This window comes from Labrus mixtus, chromosome 11 (genome assembly GCF_963584025.1).
Source record: "Labrus mixtus chromosome 11, fLabMix1.1, whole genome shotgun sequence".
Lineage (NCBI taxonomy): Eukaryota > Metazoa > Chordata > Actinopteri > Labriformes > Labridae > Labrus > Labrus mixtus.
In genome coordinates this window covers 15,638,351-15,656,066 of record NC_083622.1, presented here as the reverse complement: position 1 = coordinate 15,656,066, position 17,716 = coordinate 15,638,351, and the positions used below count along the sequence as shown (strand labels likewise).

The following is a 17,716-nucleotide window of genomic DNA, read 5'->3' as shown; positions in this document are numbered from 1 at the left end:
TCATACTATTCATCTTGGGAGATCACAGTCTAATTCCTCACATCCCAAAGTTTGGAATGAGAAGAGTTTTATACAACCTAGGAATTCCTTTCTCTCTCCTTCCCTCCACTCTCCTCTTCTGCTTTCCTCGCATCTCCTGCTCCACAGTCGTTGATCTGGTTTTCTGCTCTGCTGGCCATTTTTCTGCAGGCTAGTAGTGCCCCCAGATGGTCATACACTTGCATTGCAAGCTCTTTCACACAGTGGGGAAATGATCAGGGTATCCAAACTCTGGTCTGAAGTTGGTGCTTTTTGAATTTTTCTCTAATGCTATTTATTCACCGTTAGGACGGCAGTGAATCTGCAGATGTCTAAAAGTGTAAAATGTATTTTTGTGAGCTCTATTCAAATTCCAGTAACAATCATTATAATCTTAATATTCTCTGATGAAGGCTTAACATTCGCAACCTTTTTGCTTTTAAAACCGATTGATCTCTCAGTTTGAACTAAAACTTGAATAAATCCGTAAAAAAAGGCAGGTCACAAAATGTCTCCTATTTGTATTTTACAGATCCATGCTTAAGGGGGCCATAAACTAAAAAGTATAATGATTGTTGAACTTTATTTAGATGCACTAGATGGTGATGGTCAGTTGCAGACTTGTGACCGCAGGCGACATGGGGACCTGTGCCCAACACAGCTGTTGCCATGGTAACTGCGAAGGACTGGTGGATCGAGTTATAATTGGACGGAGCAAATAGCAGGTTGTGGGAGGGAGAGACGCCGAGCACAGGGGTGGAAGATGAATTAAGGGATGAGAGAGATGGGATGGGAGAGTGAGCTAAAGCGGTGCTCCTCCTTGGTGCCAGTGTAGGTAAAGATGAGGAGGAAAAGTTTCTTTCTTATGTGAGATGAAGTGTTGTCTTACAGATGCAATTGGTAGGCAGAGACATGCATACATACGCACATTAAAAGCATGATGTCTGTGAGAGGAGACAGCCAATGAAAGCTGCTGAACACCTACACACTGATACTGCACAGCCAGCATGGCAGCAGGCACAGATAGTTATGCTCAGCTTAGGGGAATTTCTCTTCTACTGTTTTTTCACACCTCTTATCTTACTCTTTCCTTTTTCACCGTTTATGTTGGTTCTATATGACTAAACTCTAAATTGCTCTGGTTTCAAACCAGGGTTTCATGCCTTCCACACCTCTCTCCACATGCATTTTTGTAACTTTAAATAACATCCTTATCAGCTTAAACCGTTGTTGTGTCAAGTCAGCTTAATAATATAGCGAATTTAATCAACCGAGGTTGACCAAAGTTTTTTACAGATTTAAAAGTTAAAACATATCTCATGAAATAATATTTTAAATAATAATAGAATCTAATGGGAACATAGTATCACAGTCAATGTATGTATACTGATAAAAGAACTTTAAAACGTATAAGGACTGTCAGCATTAACTAGACTAGAATAGATTAGAAAACTTTATTGTCAATATATAGTCAATCGTGGTTACTTAAGGTCCGAAATTAATAGATTATTTTTTTCATTGCGATTAATCGCATGCTATTTTGTCCCTTTTAGGCAAAAGAAAATCAACAAATCATTATGTTTATGGTTTTTGCATTGCAAGTGACTGGAAGAGAGGTCAAAACTTTTGTTTTCAATTGATCGATAGATTCATGGATGAATCTCTACCTGATAGTCCATCCATCTCCTTCAGTCTTTTTCAAACCATGCTGAGGAAAAGTAATGAAAACTTATCACTGCTCTGACTCAATGGTCAGATGTTCTTCATTACTAATGACTTGTAATGTTTACCCAGGGTTGAAACCACTAAGAAGCCTCAGTAATCCATCTTCTCCACCCTGTCCTCTCTCTCCCTCTTTTCCGTTCACTCAAACAGAAAAGCTGGCATCCTCCTTCAGTTTACCACTGTTTGCTAGATTGACTTGTTGAGAGCTCAGTGCAGTTGATAAGCCTGTAATCGCTCTCTGCCTCTCTCCCTCTCTCTCTCTCTTTTCTCTCTCTCTCTCTATTTCTCTTCTTCTAATGCCTCATAGTTGAACCCTTACTGGAAACGCCCCACCATGAAATAAATACACACAGTCACCCCACACAATACAGAAATGTGTTTTTTGGTAAATTTTTTAATTTAACTTTTTTTTGGTAAATATGTTTTCCCTTGTTTGGTTGCAAGACCTTTTTGTGATTTAATATGAAAGCTGTAACCCATGATGGAAGGGGTTAACTTTCCTTTTTTCCTACTGAGTATGGCAGCTGCCAGTGGCTCTCATAACCTCATTGGTCCGTCTCAGGCTCGTGATGAGTAATTAAGTCCCTCCTAGTATTGTGTTTGTCTCATGGAAGATGAGCTAAGCAAAGTGTGATTTCTTTCTTGACTCTTCTTAAAGTACTGTACCTTTCTGTCCTAGCGTTGTTAAACCTGAACACATTTTGAAATGCTTTGTCTCTTTCTGCCTCCCCCATCTGTGGCCCCCCATTGCCCTTTAAGAGAAGTTCTGTTTTCACAAGTTGTTTTCTCTCCACCCACCCACCCTCCTCCTCCATCTCTCCTTCCCTGCCTCTCCTGCTGAAAATGACTCTCAATCTATTTTTACCCTCTAGTCCTCTCCACTCTTAGCCTGTTCCACCCATTTTCCCTCTCTTTCTAACCACCCCTACTCTCCTGTTTTCAATTCTTTACCTCTCTCTCCCTCTCTCCCTCGCTCCCTTTCCCTGTGAGCCTTGCATCAGAACACTTGAAATCCTGTCTGGAGGAGGCACATTTGCATGATGGAGAGATGGGAACTGTTTGGGGATTTGAAAAGGATTTTTTATTATTGAAAACTACATCACATTCCTTTCTACGTTTAACTGTGTTTCTGAAAGCACAAATGCAGCATTGTCAGAAAAAACTGTTTATAATATATTATTAGATAATAATGCTTATTTATAATACAGTCCTTCTGCTTGTATAAAACAACTTTAAACGAATTAACATAAAGACTGTTGCACATAGGACGACCCTGCACACTTATGGGTTGGGTTGCATTGTCCTCCTGACCCCAGTGCCCTCATCACATCCATCTCCTGAGCAGATTACGTAGAAAGATGTAACGCAGCGTTGAAAGCAGAAAGTAAACTGCTCACCAGCGCCTCCCTGCATTGGAAGGCTTGTATTGGTATTCAAATTTTAGCAGATCATAAGAGGAAGGCATCTCTTCTTACGTCTGTTACGCCATTGGTTGGCCTACATCTGAGTGTCGGCTTTTGATTCGTGGATGGACGAATCAATCAAGGTTTACTACGATTCCTGCGCCAATGACATGAGTGTGGGTGGGCCTACTTAAAGAAACACAAAAATACATATTTTTGAGGCATCCCTCGGCCCCCTGCTGTGGTTTATATATCGATAAAAATTTAGATAGAAAGCCATATTTTTCTTCATTTTGTATTTCTTAAATATGTCCAGATTCTGGAGGAGGTTGGAAATCTGTTTGTTAAAGCCGGCCACATTTGCATATGACTGGCATTCCAGTGCACACACCGACCAATCAGGGCTCGCGGCGGGCAAATGACAGGTGGCTGCTTTGGCCAATGGCCGAGTATTATTTGCCAAGGAGGGGCGGGACAAGGCTGGGCGAGGTTGACAGGACGAGAAGGGGAGGGGGCGAGTACAGGGGGGGGGGGGGGAAGCAAGCAGCCTAGTTTACAACAAGAGGAAGAGGGAGGGAAGAGAAAGAAAGGGCCAGGGCTTACAAGAGAAAAAGAACGAGACACAAATTAAATGAGAAAGTCGGACTGATAGCTGTGAAGATGCTACACGAAGACTTCTTTTATGGATCAGCACACCAACTCGTAACAACAAATATAAGCGAACCGGACGCTCGCCTTTATCGTACACACGGAGAGGCTAGCTAACCTGCTGCTGCAGACGGACCGCGGACCTACGGCTTTAACCGTAACGTTACTGTACCTCTCTACTCCCGTCGGGGTCGTGTCTATTATTTTTTGGCATCTTCAACAAGCCACTGGTTTGCTGCTTTAGAGGGGGAAGAAAAAAAAATACACACAAAAAAAAAAAAACAGCGATTCATCCCGTTTTTCTCGGAGCTAGGAGTCCTCACCGTGGTCGCGTTTTTATCGCTGTGTTGTAGTTTCATCAGCTGCTAGCTAGCCGTCAGGTTGGCCAGGTAGAATATACGAGGCGGTTCTTTGCACATATAATCAGCTAAGATCCTAAATGTGTTTGTTATGATAGCTCTCTTGATGACCAATCTGATGGATAGCGGGGCTTGTTAACACTAGGTGATGGATGAATGCACCAGATTTATCGTCAACGACATCCGCTTTTTTTTGCGTAGTAAACACGGATAAGCGCAAGTTTGTCGCCATCCTTCAGTAGGTGATTTTGGATTTTGGTTAAGACAGGTGCATAGTGCTTTTCAGGCGGTCAGGTATTAAAGAAAACAAGTTAGTATCTTGTTCATGTTGCGAACAGGTCTCACGGGTTATTTTAGCTGAAAATGCTCGTCTTTCTTTTGGTAGTTGAGACATGAGAGTATTTGCGTTTCTTTTTGCCTCTTGTCTGTGTGCGACGGGTGCACGACCAGGGGCGTTCCCGGGAGGTCGGTCCTATTTCGGAGGAGTGGTGCACTCGAGGCTCCGGTTGTTGCCAGAGGTAGCTAAATGTTGATTACTGTTGTTTATTTTTTATGAATCAGCAAAATATCAGAGCAGGGTGATTATGTAAACAGTGCACACTCTCGATAACAAGCTGATTCTTAACGCCACCCTTCAGTGGAGTCACAAGTAAACGATACATTTTTTTTTTTTTTTTTTAGCTTTGATCGCTTCGCTTGGTGCAGTCAGTGATCGATAATTCCCCCGCTTACAGCATACCCTAAAGCTTTTTTTCTTTTTGTGTGTTTCTTTTTGATCACTGCCGAGCCCACCTGTCTGCAGCTGCATTGACGCACAGAGCGAGGTTAGACATGGCCCAAAGAGACTTGGTAGTTTTCGGGTCGATGTCTTAATCCAGGCCGTGGATGGTCTGGAGGCCTTGTTAACCCCTTCTTGACCAAGCTGCTGTATTAATGTAAACAAACAGGGAAAGAGGGCATCGGGGGTAATTAGACCAAAGGGAGGAGGAACCTTGTCTTCGATTACAATCGTTGCTTTACTGTGTCGTATTCACACTTTTGAATCTTACATGTTTAACTTAAGTTTAGTTTTGTATTATAATCGTTTATCGCACATTTTGTCCACGGATGTTAGATTGTTACGTGTGCGATATTAGATTGCGGCATTTTGAGATACAGAGGGATGAACCCTGCTTGACAGACGTTTCTTCTCTTACTCGAAGTGGAACTGAAAATTAATCCTATTTGGCACATCTTTAAATCCTCAAAATGCAGGCATATGATGGTTTGATTATTGTGACTGATGACTGCAACCTGTAGGGATGAAACGGATACAGACACCAGTGTGCACTTGTCGTCATCTTTGAGCCTGCAAGCAACATCAGCTCGGGATTTTGGATTAATGATGTTTACCTACCTTATTATGAGTTTTGTGTTGTAGAGAAGAGATTTTTTTTTTTAAAGGACAAATCATTTTTCTTTTTGGGAGAAACACCAAGGATTTAATTTAACCATGTTCTCATCAGAGAATCCCCAGTATCTCCGCCAAGGATTAAGCATGTTTGGTTAGTCCATGTCACTCTCTGTTCATGTGCAATTCAAGTCTTTTCACAAATAACAGTATGTCATAATTGTTATGTTGTAAAACTAGGAACTTTTGAATGAGTTCAATGAAATACATTTCAAGGATTTATATAGGAAATAGTTTGTTGTATAAAGTTTTATTCAGAGAAACATCTTTTAAGAATTATTAATTTAATAAAATGAAACAAAGATTAATTCAGTCTCCTGTTCATTTATGATGGTTTAGATTGTACCAGCGTTTTCTGTCAAGTCTGTTATTTAGTACAGAGTCCTTTTTTAACATCTGCTGTTGATGGACTGATTTAACCAGTTATGTGGTTTGAATGTGTGCTACAGTGGCATTACTGGAAATCTTAGTAGTGTTCGAAGCACTCATATTTTTGTCTTCTGCTGCAAGGCATCTGATTGCATTTATCTAGTAGCTTAAATGAAAGGTAGGAACTTCTGTGAAACCAATTGATAAAAATATTTCTCATTCTAGACTATTTGTTTCTTTCACTGCACATGATAATGATCTCAACATAAGTCTATTTATGAAAATGAGTAGAGTTGGTGCTGTGAGAAGGAATTTATTTCCTCAAGGGCCCTTACTAACTTAATAAAGAAATAACATCTTGGTTACCTCAATGTAAGAAGACCTAGTTCCTCTAAATGTAAGCAGGGAATCATACTATGAATTAGTGGACATCACATGGTGTTATTTGTTACCATTAAACAATACTTTTTTTTCTCTGCAGTGTGGACCAATGTTGAGCCGCGGTCAGTTCCAGTCTTCCCCTGGCATTCATTGGTACCATTCCTGGCACCCACCCAATCAGATGCTTCTTCTCAGGCTGGAGAAGGCCAGCACCCTGTCAATCATCCCCAAACAGCTAGTCTGAAGTCAGGTACTTACCGAAATACTTCTGACTTCATCCTTATGTCTAAACATGCACTCTATGTCAAATGTGCTGTCATTTTTTACCCTTGCTGAGCAAATATTTCTTTGATATTCTTCCTCAGAGTGTCATGGGGTGGCGGCTTTGTCACAAGAGCCTGCAGAGGCACCCCCAACTGTGGAGAGAGGTTCCCTGTCCAGGCCTACCCCCTCTTCTGATGAGCTGCCTCCAGAGAAGGAGAAAGGAGAAGCAGAGAGAGAGAGACCTGACAGTGAGACAGAGAGCGATGTGGATGACCCGTGAGTGCAGAGTTAATGTTTTACAGTGATTTTAGACGTAAAGCCATTAAAGCATCAAGAAACACACTGCAAATGTAGTCTTTATTGGAATCCATTTTATAAGAGTGGTTATGTATTGTTGAAGTCAGCCTTCACAGCAATTTTCTGTGTGGTACTGTGTACCCACACATACAGCAAGGGAGTGTGATATTTTCTGTATCCTCACACTAATTTGGGCAGAAGAGCTCAATGCCAGAACAAAGCAGATGGGAACAAAAGCATTCCATCTCCGGGCTCTATCACTATATGAAAGGCAGTGGCCAGGCTGTCAGCCATTGAAATGGATGAGCTATCTGCTGAATCTGCTGATGTACCTCATGGGAGTTAAACTACTTGGGCTGTGTCTACATCTGATACACTTGCAGCTTTAAGATAAATAACAGAAATTACAGAGAATACATATATTTTTCTCTTTCACTGTATTTGTGTTTTATTCCCAAAGAACTATCTTTTTGAGATAACAAACACAGGGCTGTTTTTTTTTCTCCTTTCAGCTTCCTCCCAGGAGTAGTTCCAGAGCAGCCCCTCGCCACAACACCAGTAAAGCGACGCACTCAGTCCCTCAGCGCGCTGCCCAAAGATGGAGATAAGAGTAGCCCTGGGAAGGTAGTCTCTTGACCACTTCCTTCGCAACATCCAAGTTCTCAATTTTTCCTTTAACTAAAAATATAATATATAATATGTAATATCTCTGTCTTTCAGAGGGAGAAGGACCACATCAGACGACCCATGAATGCATTTATGATTTTCAGTAAGCGCCATAGAGCACTGGTGCACCAGCGGCACCCAAACCAGGACAATAGGACAGTTAGCAAAATTCTGGGGGAGTGGTGGTATGCTCTGGGACCCAAGGAGAAACAGAAGTACCATGATTTAGCCTTCCAGGTACACAGATGCATTTTAGCCCAAAAAGCAATCACAAAATATATTGTGTCTCTGTGGCTTGATTCTAACTCCTCCTGTTCTCAGGTAAAAGAGGCCCATTTTAAGGCCCACCCAGACTGGAAATGGTGCAACAAAGACAGGAAGAAGTCCAGCTCCGAAGGCCGTGGTGTCTCAGGGGGCAAAGACATCAGAGAAAGGAGCATGTCTGAGTCCACAGGTTAGTTCACTTAGCTCCCATGGTAGACAAAATACAAATGCATAATTTTGAGGTCATCTGCTATCAACTGTATTATTCCTGCTTTGTCCTCTTAATAGTCATCTCTTTTGCCTTCCTGATAGAGCCCCATTCTGTGGAACTGAAGAGTGTTGTTCCAGGTCTGGTGGGTGTGTCTGAAAGGAATACAGGAGAAGGTCACGTGGGCCAACTTACCCGTCCTCGAGCCTTCTCTCAAAGTGCCATGCACAGCCTTGATCGGGTGGACAGGGGAAATACACAGGCTCTGGCAGAACTGGCACAAGTAAGAGAGGAGCACAGGTCATAGACATGGAAAACCAATTATTTTCATGTATAACTCTACACATTTTAAATAAAAGTGAAAGACTGTTATCTCTGCTGGAGACATGAGCAGTGGGTACTGTTGTTTTTGTTAACTCAAAATGAGTTAATGAAACAGAATTATTCTGTGTGTGGAAAAATTCTAAACGTTTGCCATATGTTACACATTACAAGTACAAATACACAGAAGACATGTTACTCCAGGGATGTAGTAATTATAAAAACACACACTATTAAAAAAAAAAAGAGGACATGACCATTCTTGTTTCTAAGGCATCTTTTCCACAGAGGCTCTTACTCATATTTATTTCAGATGTGTGGAGATGGTGGCAGTCAGTTTTCCAGTCATGCCCCACCCCTGTCACAGTCCCAGCGGGGCGTCAGTGAGGACATGACCAGTGACGAGGAGCGCATGGTCATCTGTGAGGAGGAGGGAGATGATGATGTCATCGGTGAGAAACCAGATCTACTCTACAGATAAAGCAACATTTACATTAGATATATCAAAGTGATATTACACTGCTAGTTGTATTACTGACCAACTCTCCGACAGCTGTAGATCTAATTGAATGGTAAACAGATCATGTGTGCAGTGATGCCTTTTCTACCAGTTTTTGACCACTGGCATTGAGGGCTGATTTAGTCTTAAAGTACAATCTATCTTGGATGGAATAAGAAATTGGAATATCTAGTGTAGCTGTAGTGTATTTTTCTTCTTCACAGAGGACCCTTATCCTAGCAGTTCCATAGACCTCAAGTGTAAGGAGCGGGTGACTGATAGTGACAGTGAGAACGGTTCTGGAGACGAAAGTGATCGGAAGGTAACTGGCCAGAATACAACATTTTTCTCCTGTAATCTAACAATCATTTGTGCTCAATGATATGCATGAATAAAAATCTCAATTTCTCTTTTTTGTTCCAGAGAGTTTTTGCTCCAGTCATTTGCACTTCAGCCATATCTTCTTCCTCGCATCAACCCCCTCATGGTAGAAGTGTCTCTCTGTCCTCTTACCCCACCAGCAAACGCTATGATGAGGGGAGGTCAGGAGGTGGAGGCTTTTCAGATCACAGAAGGAAGGAAAGAAGAGAGGGGGAGGGTAAGGACACATTTGGGGGTGAGGGTGGAGGAGGAGTGCAGGCCTTTTCTCTCTCCCTCTCTTCTGGCCAGTCAGTCATCGCCACTTCTCCAGCTGGAGGGCCTCCATGCTCATCAGTAGGCTCAAGTGGAACAAACCCATTCCTAGGCACTGGCACTGTAAGGGTGGCCTCTACAGTGGTGACCAACGTTATGCGTCCTGTTATCAGCACACCACTCCCCATCGCCAGCAAACCCAGAGATGGAGGCATGTCGTCAAGCCCCCATCCATCAGAGAGGAGGTGCCTGACTCCCCAGCAACCACAACTCCTGATTGGTTCAGGGCCAGGAGGCATGGCTGCTGCCACAGGGGGTGGGTACTACTCTTCATCATCACCTAATCCTGTAGCTGCAGGTGTGGGCCCTGGTGGTGTAGTGACTAATTTGGTATTAGGAGGAGCTCTCTCTGCTCAACCTGCTGTGCAGCTCTTCACCCCCTCCTCCCAGCCTCAATCCTCCCAGCAACATGCGCTCACCCACACTGCTATTTCAGCAACGCAAAGCCACACCAATGGTCCCTTGCCTCTATCCCTGCTTCAGCCCCAGTTCCTTCCTGCCTCTTCCCTCACATCCCCTGGGGGCAAGGCCATCACACAAGTTCAGTATATCCTGCCCACCTTACCTGCCAGCGCCCACCCAAAGAGTCCACCTCAACAGCTAAGCCAGCCAACCAGTTTCTTCAACCTGCCCACAGCTCCACCCACTCATGTGTCCCTGGCCAATGGAAAGCAGCAGGGTGCAGGGTCACTGACAGGATATTCATCGGGAGCGGTGGGAGTGGTCAGCCCGGGAACTAGAGGTAAGAGTTTCAGAGCAGCTGAGTCATGGCAAAGCCTTAGCTACATATAGTTATTATGGTGCACTCAAACTAAGCCCAGTTGCCCCGTGCTGAAGCAAGATTGTCCCTCTTTTTCAGTCCACTCTTGGCCTACACTCACACTGCTCCAGGCCCAACCTGGCCTAAGCAAAGTTACCTCACAGTACATACTGTATGTCATCAACATACATGTTGTGCTGCTGGAGTGCACCGGAAAAACCCTCCAGGAATTTATCTCCAAGTGAGGAAATAGAATATTTTCCGTTTGCATAAATTGGTTGAAATTCATATACACTTTTTTAAGACTGCGTAATGTCCACTTTGCGTTCCCGCGTATGAGCAACCGTACCGTGCCAAAGTGCACCTCTTCCAAACGTTCCAGGGCCAAGGAAGTGCACTCACTGCACTCTCAGCACTTGTCAAATGAACTGCCTGACTTTGGGCGTCAAACGTGCTTCAGCACAGTTTGGATTGCCTTGTGTGAGTGCACCCTTATTCTGTTGTGACTCCTAATACCAATTACATTCACTGTCCCTGTTTTTACCTCAGTGCAAACACAGTCGCCAGTCCTCCAGGGTAAAATGCTTGTTCCCATGGCAACAGTACGAGCTGCACCAGCCCAAGCCCAGCAGTTTCCGATTGTGGCTCCACCTCTTCCTGTCCAGAATGGTGCTCAGGCGGGAAGCAAGGTCAGTCAGCACCTTCACTGGGGAAGCTAAATGAGAACTTCTTTCCTTATTGTTTGTAGCACTAAGAAGAAAACCATGAGCTCACCACTTTCACTTCCCATTCTTACATAATTGAATTTGTCATTTTTGTTTCTTTATGGCTTCCTCTTTTTACTGCCTCCCAAGATCATCCAGATAGCCCCCATGCCTGTTGTCCAATCACAGCTGCCTCAGGGTGGAGCCGTCCATCCTGCCAGCCCATTCCCTGTGGGAACTGCTGCTGTGGTGGCCCCAGGATCAGCCCCCTCCCAGGCTGTACTCCTGCCACCAGCACCTACCAGGTAGGAAAACCATCAAAAAACGATCAAAGAATAAATATGGATCTTGTGCCTTTTTTACCCACATCAACCTTTGTTTTTGTCATTGTGCCCCAGGGCATTCACTGCTAACTTAATAACAACTGGGCAGCTCTATACATGGACCAAAACAGGAATAATGTGTCAGATGCCTTTACTAGCAACTGTGAACTTAAAGTATTTGCTGAGGTGGTTAATGTCATCACTTTGATAAGTAAAAACTAAACCAAGAGTGCACAATAGTTATTCTGAATCATCTGTTGAATTCCCCTCATTGCCTTTTTGGCTCCCTTTTATATTTTTATTGGACAAACCACCGTGCTCGTTCAGGCATTCACTTCTCCCTGTAAATCTATTTTCGATGAAATCTGCATTTTGTTGTTTTTATACGAAAAAACATCAAATTTAGTAAAATGTTTTACATTTAAACAGCAACATAGACACTGTGGGGTGGCTGTGGATCAGTGGAAAGGAAGGTTCAATTCCCATCTCCTGTAGGTGCTCTCACTGCTACGCCATCAGTGTGTTAATATGCATTAATGGGATTAGTTAACACTGATGGTCACTTTACATATCAGCTTCTGCCATGTGAATGTGGTGTGAATGAGACATGTAATGTAAAAGTGCGTAGTAGTCATGAGTAGTCATAAGACTAGAAAAGCAAAAGTCCATTCACCTTTTACAGAGGGGTAGGACTTAAGTAATGTATCAGTTTTTGCAGTTTTCTATTTAAATGCTTAATTGGGAAGGCTAAGTTGTTTGTGTGGTTCTGAAATGTAAAATCATCAGAGTGCAGGAGTAAGGTAGATTGTGAAGTCAAAGAATGCCAATGCCATGCTTATAAGCTCTACTGTAAAGTCTTGCTCTTGGTTAAGTTGTTTGTACAACATTAAGATCTGTTTGAAAGATTGACTCCATGTATTATGTTCTTGAGATAGTTTGGTTAGATATGGATGCAACCTCAATGAAATGATTCACATTGTGCTTCGGAAATAAATTGTGGCTGCAGTGTGTATACTAGAGAATAAATATTATAAGCCCTATCATTGGGTTACTGCTATGCTCCCTATTTAAGCCCCCCCCTCAAAAAAAAAAGAAGAAAAACAAAGAAAGAAAAACTACTCTAAACTAACTAAATGGTAGACCGCACTCATGGGACCTGCAGTGATTCAGAGTCTGGGAAAAATAGCTAACATCACTTAGCATAGATATCTCCCCTTCAACCATCTTTAGACCTAAATCAATTAGGTAAGCATTCACAAAAAATAATGCACTCAGCCCAAAGTACAACGCAAATAGAAGAGGAGTGTACACAACAAATGTAGTATTTGAAAACAGTTTATTCAACCTTTTCAGACGGATTCAATACTTTGGAAGAAGGCCTGATTTTCAGTGATTTTAAGAAGGCACTTACATTTCTGGATGACTTCCATTGTTTTTAATTGAGGGATCAAAATTCCATGTTAAAGCAGATTATATCAACTGATAGCTTTTTTTCTGATAACTGTAATTCATTTAGTATTTTCTTGTACTTTATGGTTTTAAGTAACTGAGATTAAAAAGATGACACAAATTACACTTTGTATAAGTTTGTTGTATTGTCTCGTATGCCAGGGACTTCCACATTTCCTAAAGCATAGTGAGCAGACAATAGCAGAAACAAAAACTCCGGCAGGGGTGCAGCTGTAGCAGTGCAGCTCTATTCTGGATGTGTTAGTCATGCTGCTGGTGGCCCTAGTTGGCTCTGCCTGCCACCCCCACACTACCTCTTAACTCCTAGCACACACACATACACACAAACAGCACTAGTCATCCTGTGCTGCTCGCTGTGATGTACACTCACCCTCTGACCCTCACTGCAGCACTTCTTTTTTTGTCTTCCTCTTTCTTTCTAATCACGTCTCTGTTCCCTCTTTTCCTGTCCTGGCTCATTGTTGTACCTCAACACATCCTGTCACCTCTCCTGCAGTTGACATTTTCATCACAGAAATGTCACCTTTCCTTCTTCCCTCTCCCTTTTTACATTTTTATTTCTAATCGCCACTTTTCTTTTTATCTACCATCCAGGATCACCTACGTCCAGTCCACTCCAGGGGTCCCATCCACTCTGCCTCTGGTCTCCACGACAACAGGCTCCTCCACCACCCAGCAAGCCCTGCCAGTGACTGGATCTGCATATGTCCCATCGCCCCTAGCAACACTTGGGTTCACAGCTATTGCACCACCTGGACAGACACTGGTTCAGCCGCTGATTGCAGGTCAGTACTGTGGAGAGGAACGTCTTGATTCTTTTCTTTATGTGCCAGTTTTGTGTTGTTTATGTTATACAACAGTGGTCGACAAAGAACAGCCCTGTGTGACAAATCCAACAAAATATTGGGCCCTGGATACATTTTTAATTATTCCAAACTTAAACCACAGATATCATTTTCCATTGTGTTTTTTTTTCTCCTTTCAGCTTTAAGGTCATGAGAAAAAACCTTAGACATTGAGTTGTAGTAGAAACAAACATCAAACTATGCATACAGTCTGCTTTGAGTATACTTCATTCTTTCCATTTAATACATTTAAACACACAACTGTATATGCACTAAATCTGCTTAGAATTATTTCAGCGTAATATTGCTTTAGAATATTCTGCATGTCTTGTCCCGCACCAGGCAGAACCGTACATAATGACAGATGAAAGCACACCCTCAGCACTACCCTCAGTTACATTCTAAAAAAAATGCCTTAGACCTCAGATTAATTCTTGCATGAAATGAAAGAAAATTAAGCAATATAGCTCTGTGTTTCCACTAAGCCTTTAGAACTAACAAACAATACTGAAACACGGGTCCCTCAGTTGAAATAGCTGTCTACAATTCACCATAATCACATACAGCTTTTCTATCCTAGCTCAAAGGCTGTTATAATGTTGTACTCCAGTGTACAGGGCAAAGCTGCCAAACGGTTATCCTATCACTACTCCCCATTTGATTAACAACTTAAAGAGCCCACACTATGCCCTTTTTAGGGTTCGTATATTTAATCTATGTACCTACTTTTGTACGTTCACAATAGATAAAGTCCGAAAAAAAAGTGTCTGTTTTCATGTACTGCTCCTCCTTGCTCCCTCTACGCTCTGAGTCCGTCAGCTGCGCTCTGTTGAGCCCCCACTGTTAGACCCCACGTGGGCCAAGTCTGCTCTGATTGGTCTGCCGAGCCGTTCTGTCGTTATTGGTCAGTTGCTCAGCACGCTACTCGGAAATTTAAACATGAACTGCAGGGCTTGCCACAACGAGCCAATGGACTTAGATCAGTGATCTCACACTGACAATGACGCCGCACTGACAAATTTTTATCGAGGGGGGCTAGAACTGAGCGATACATGTGGCTAATGCTACAGCTAACAGGAGGACGTAGGAGAAGCCGCGTTTCCGCAGACTTTGAATTTTTGCACATAGATGTGACTAAACATGCACAGGACACTTGGAAAACACACTAAAGGGCAAATAAAACCAGAAAAGGCATAATATGGGACCTTTAATACACAATGGATGGTAAAATTACTAAAGGTTTGTGTTTCAAATTAGAACAAAATATTTTAAATGACACTGTTAGACAATGGCTAACCTGTGCTAGCTGTCAGTACTATTGACATAAATAGATTTCCTGCTATCTGTTGTCTTTTCAGTTGCGGCTCAATCGAAAAGTGATGAATTCATGACCCTCTTTCAGTTTTCGAAAGTTTAAATGGCTTGTAACCCTCAAACACAGCGTTACAACATAATAACAGCATCTTAACTTCCCACCTTGAGAATGATGTCAGAGAAAAATGTCCATGTGAATATGTGGATTTGTCTTTTGACTGAATGCAAACTCCTCTGTTTAACCCAATCTGCTGGTCACTAGTTACAGATCTGATATTATTTCAACCAATTGCTTCACTCTGACATTATGACTGAAGTAATAGTCAAGTAAGAGGATAACAGCAAAGACAGATCTTTGTCACCACTTTTGAAAAAAGGCCGACAATAAAAAAGGACCGTCAAATCTGGAATATAAGTCACAGCGGTATATAAAACGCTAAATCTGTTTTGGGGGGCTTCACAGAGAAAAAAGGTTTAACCTACATTACGGGAGTTGAGTTCTCAGCCTACGCTGAAAGTTGTGAAGTACAGACCCACAGCCCGCGAGTTGTGCTGCCCACCTCTGCAGGTCACTGGTTAACTTTAATAAAGGACAATCTAAATGGCCAAATGGTTCCCCCGTGCCCAGTCTAAACACGTTCTCAGGTGCACACGGTTGCAAGAACACACCACCAAAATGAAATCAAAAGTCCATGTTCTGAGCGAACCAAAGGAAAGTTATTTTCAGTGTGCCACGGACTTTTGATTTCATTTTAATAAAGGAGTCTTTCAATCAAAAGAGAACTCCACAAGGTTTATTTATTTAATTACTACAATTTACCACAGTTTTCTTTAAATGCAAGATTATGACCTTGTGAGGGAGAAAAAAAAGTCATGCAGCCAGTGTGGCTATATATCTTAGCTTGCAATCAGCTCGCAAATATGAGTTATCAATCACGTCAGATCACATGCAGTGGGTGATGGTTACGGCTGCACTCGTGGTAATGACCACGCGTGTTTCAGAATTTTCTACTGGTATTGATAAAATGAGAAATGATTAAAAAAAGGTATTAAAAGTGCATCTTATACACCAGATTTTACTGTAATGTTCATGATAAAATTCTCAATGTATTGTAACTGACAACTCAAAGATATTTGGACATTCTCCTTAATCCAGGTCAGCCACCACTCCTGGCCACAGCTCAGTCTCCATCACCTTCCACCTCAGCCCCTGCTTCAGGCTCTGGCGGCCAGATAGTCACTGCAATCTACCCTCCTTCCCCTAGCGTCACCATGGCAACAGGGGTGGTCTCCATGACAGCAGTACCCCCCAGCGTGGTCTACTCCGTCTCCAGCCCCTCCAGTGCTTCCCCTCACATCTTTTCCAAACACACAGCAATCCCAACAACAATCACGCACCCACATCCGCAGCTTCATACAGACAGACAGGCAGACAGACACATGCCCCCGGACAGACCTGCAGATCGACACACAGAGAGACAGGCTGAGAGGCAGACAGAACTGCTCATGCACTCTGAAAGACAACTGGAGAGGCAGTCGCAGATCTCCAGCAGCTCAGTGGCACCTCCCAGTGGTTCATCTGTGTCCATAAGGCCCTGCAGTCCTCCACCTCAGATCCAAACATCTGGTACTTGTTTTTTGTTAAATACTTAATTTAACAGGTTTCTAATTCATTGTTATTTCTAGCATATATAATAAACCCTTTCTTTATCTTTTCAGGAAATACACCAGGTACACCCAAACTAGCCCAGCTTCCAGTCAGGACCCCTCTTAAGGTGAAGGCAATGGTAGCGAACATCCCCGTGGGCAGCTATGAAGGAGGGGGCCGAGGAAAAGGAGAGAGAGGGAGAAGGAGAGGGAACGAGACAGGGAGCGGGAACGAGATAGGGAGAGAGAAAGGAGCGGGAGCAAGAGCGGGAAAGGAGAGGGACGCTGCAGCCTCTTGCCATTTCTCTTTTGATCCTGAGCCTGCAGGGCAATCGGGGTCTCCAACAACACATCCAGCTGAAGAGCCTCCCTCCTCTGACAGACCGCTGGAGGGCTCCAGTGCAGCAGACTCCTCTGAAACACGGAGCAGGGAAAGCACAACCACCAAAGAGGTGAGAGGAATCACATATTGGCTTTTTTAGCTCAAACATCATAAGAAGAAACTTCAAAGTTTTTGTTGTCACATAACACGGCTCTGACTTTTTCCACAGACTGGATGGAAGGAGTCCCTTCCCCCCTCTCCTCCCCCCCTTCCATCAACTACAGATTCTGCCCTTCCACCCCCACAGACTGACAAAGATGCCCCTACACCCAAAAAGGTCAAATCCCGTCCGCCACCACTGAAGAAGACATTTGACTCTGTGGACAAGTGAGTTAACACCTTTGTGAATCTTCTGCCCAAGGTTATTCTGATGATTGTTGGACGGCGTATGTATACTGTGTCTTGTGTGTGTGTGCTTGCTGGTCTGGCAGGGTGCTGTCGGAGGTTTACTTTGAGGAGCGCTTTGCTGAACTGCCAGAATTTCGGCCTGAGGAAGTTCTTCCCTCACCCACCCTGCAAAGTCTGGCGACTTCACCTCGCGCCATCCTGGGCAGCTATCGCCGCAAGAGGAAGAACTCTACAGGTGTCACTCCCATTCTCTGCATTTGACACAGAAAGAAATTATTTACAGTATTGTTGGGTGGTTGTTTTGATTTTCATGAGAATGTTAGCATTTGGCAAATAGCACATTCCTGCTCTATGAAAT

General features: G+C 43.1%; 1 protein-coding gene across 1 annotated transcript in view; it reads left to right on the top strand.

Annotated features, from left to right (window-relative positions):
* The window catches only part of cicb (capicua transcriptional repressor b), a 38,662-nt gene that overhangs the window by 17,775 nt on the left and 3,171 nt on the right, over nucleotides 1-17,716 (top strand). The window contains exons 3-18 of the mRNA XM_061049181.1: nucleotides 6,454-6,603; nucleotides 6,719-6,893; nucleotides 7,427-7,538; nucleotides 7,635-7,817; nucleotides 7,902-8,034; nucleotides 8,157-8,335; nucleotides 8,687-8,825; nucleotides 9,097-9,194; nucleotides 9,296-10,307; nucleotides 10,875-11,014; nucleotides 11,180-11,334; nucleotides 13,417-13,607; nucleotides 16,138-16,608; nucleotides 16,701-17,080; nucleotides 17,180-17,337; nucleotides 17,442-17,593. Coding sequence (XP_060905164.1) covers nucleotides 6,454-6,603; nucleotides 6,719-6,893; nucleotides 7,427-7,538; nucleotides 7,635-7,817; nucleotides 7,902-8,034; nucleotides 8,157-8,335; nucleotides 8,687-8,825; nucleotides 9,097-9,194; nucleotides 9,296-10,307; nucleotides 10,875-11,014; nucleotides 11,180-11,334; nucleotides 13,417-13,607; nucleotides 16,138-16,608; nucleotides 16,701-17,080; nucleotides 17,180-17,337; nucleotides 17,442-17,593 — 3,828 coding nt within the window. The remainder of the gene's footprint in view (nucleotides 1-6,453; nucleotides 6,604-6,718; nucleotides 6,894-7,426; nucleotides 7,539-7,634; nucleotides 7,818-7,901; nucleotides 8,035-8,156; nucleotides 8,336-8,686; nucleotides 8,826-9,096; nucleotides 9,195-9,295; nucleotides 10,308-10,874; nucleotides 11,015-11,179; nucleotides 11,335-13,416; nucleotides 13,608-16,137; nucleotides 16,609-16,700; nucleotides 17,081-17,179; nucleotides 17,338-17,441; nucleotides 17,594-17,716) is intronic.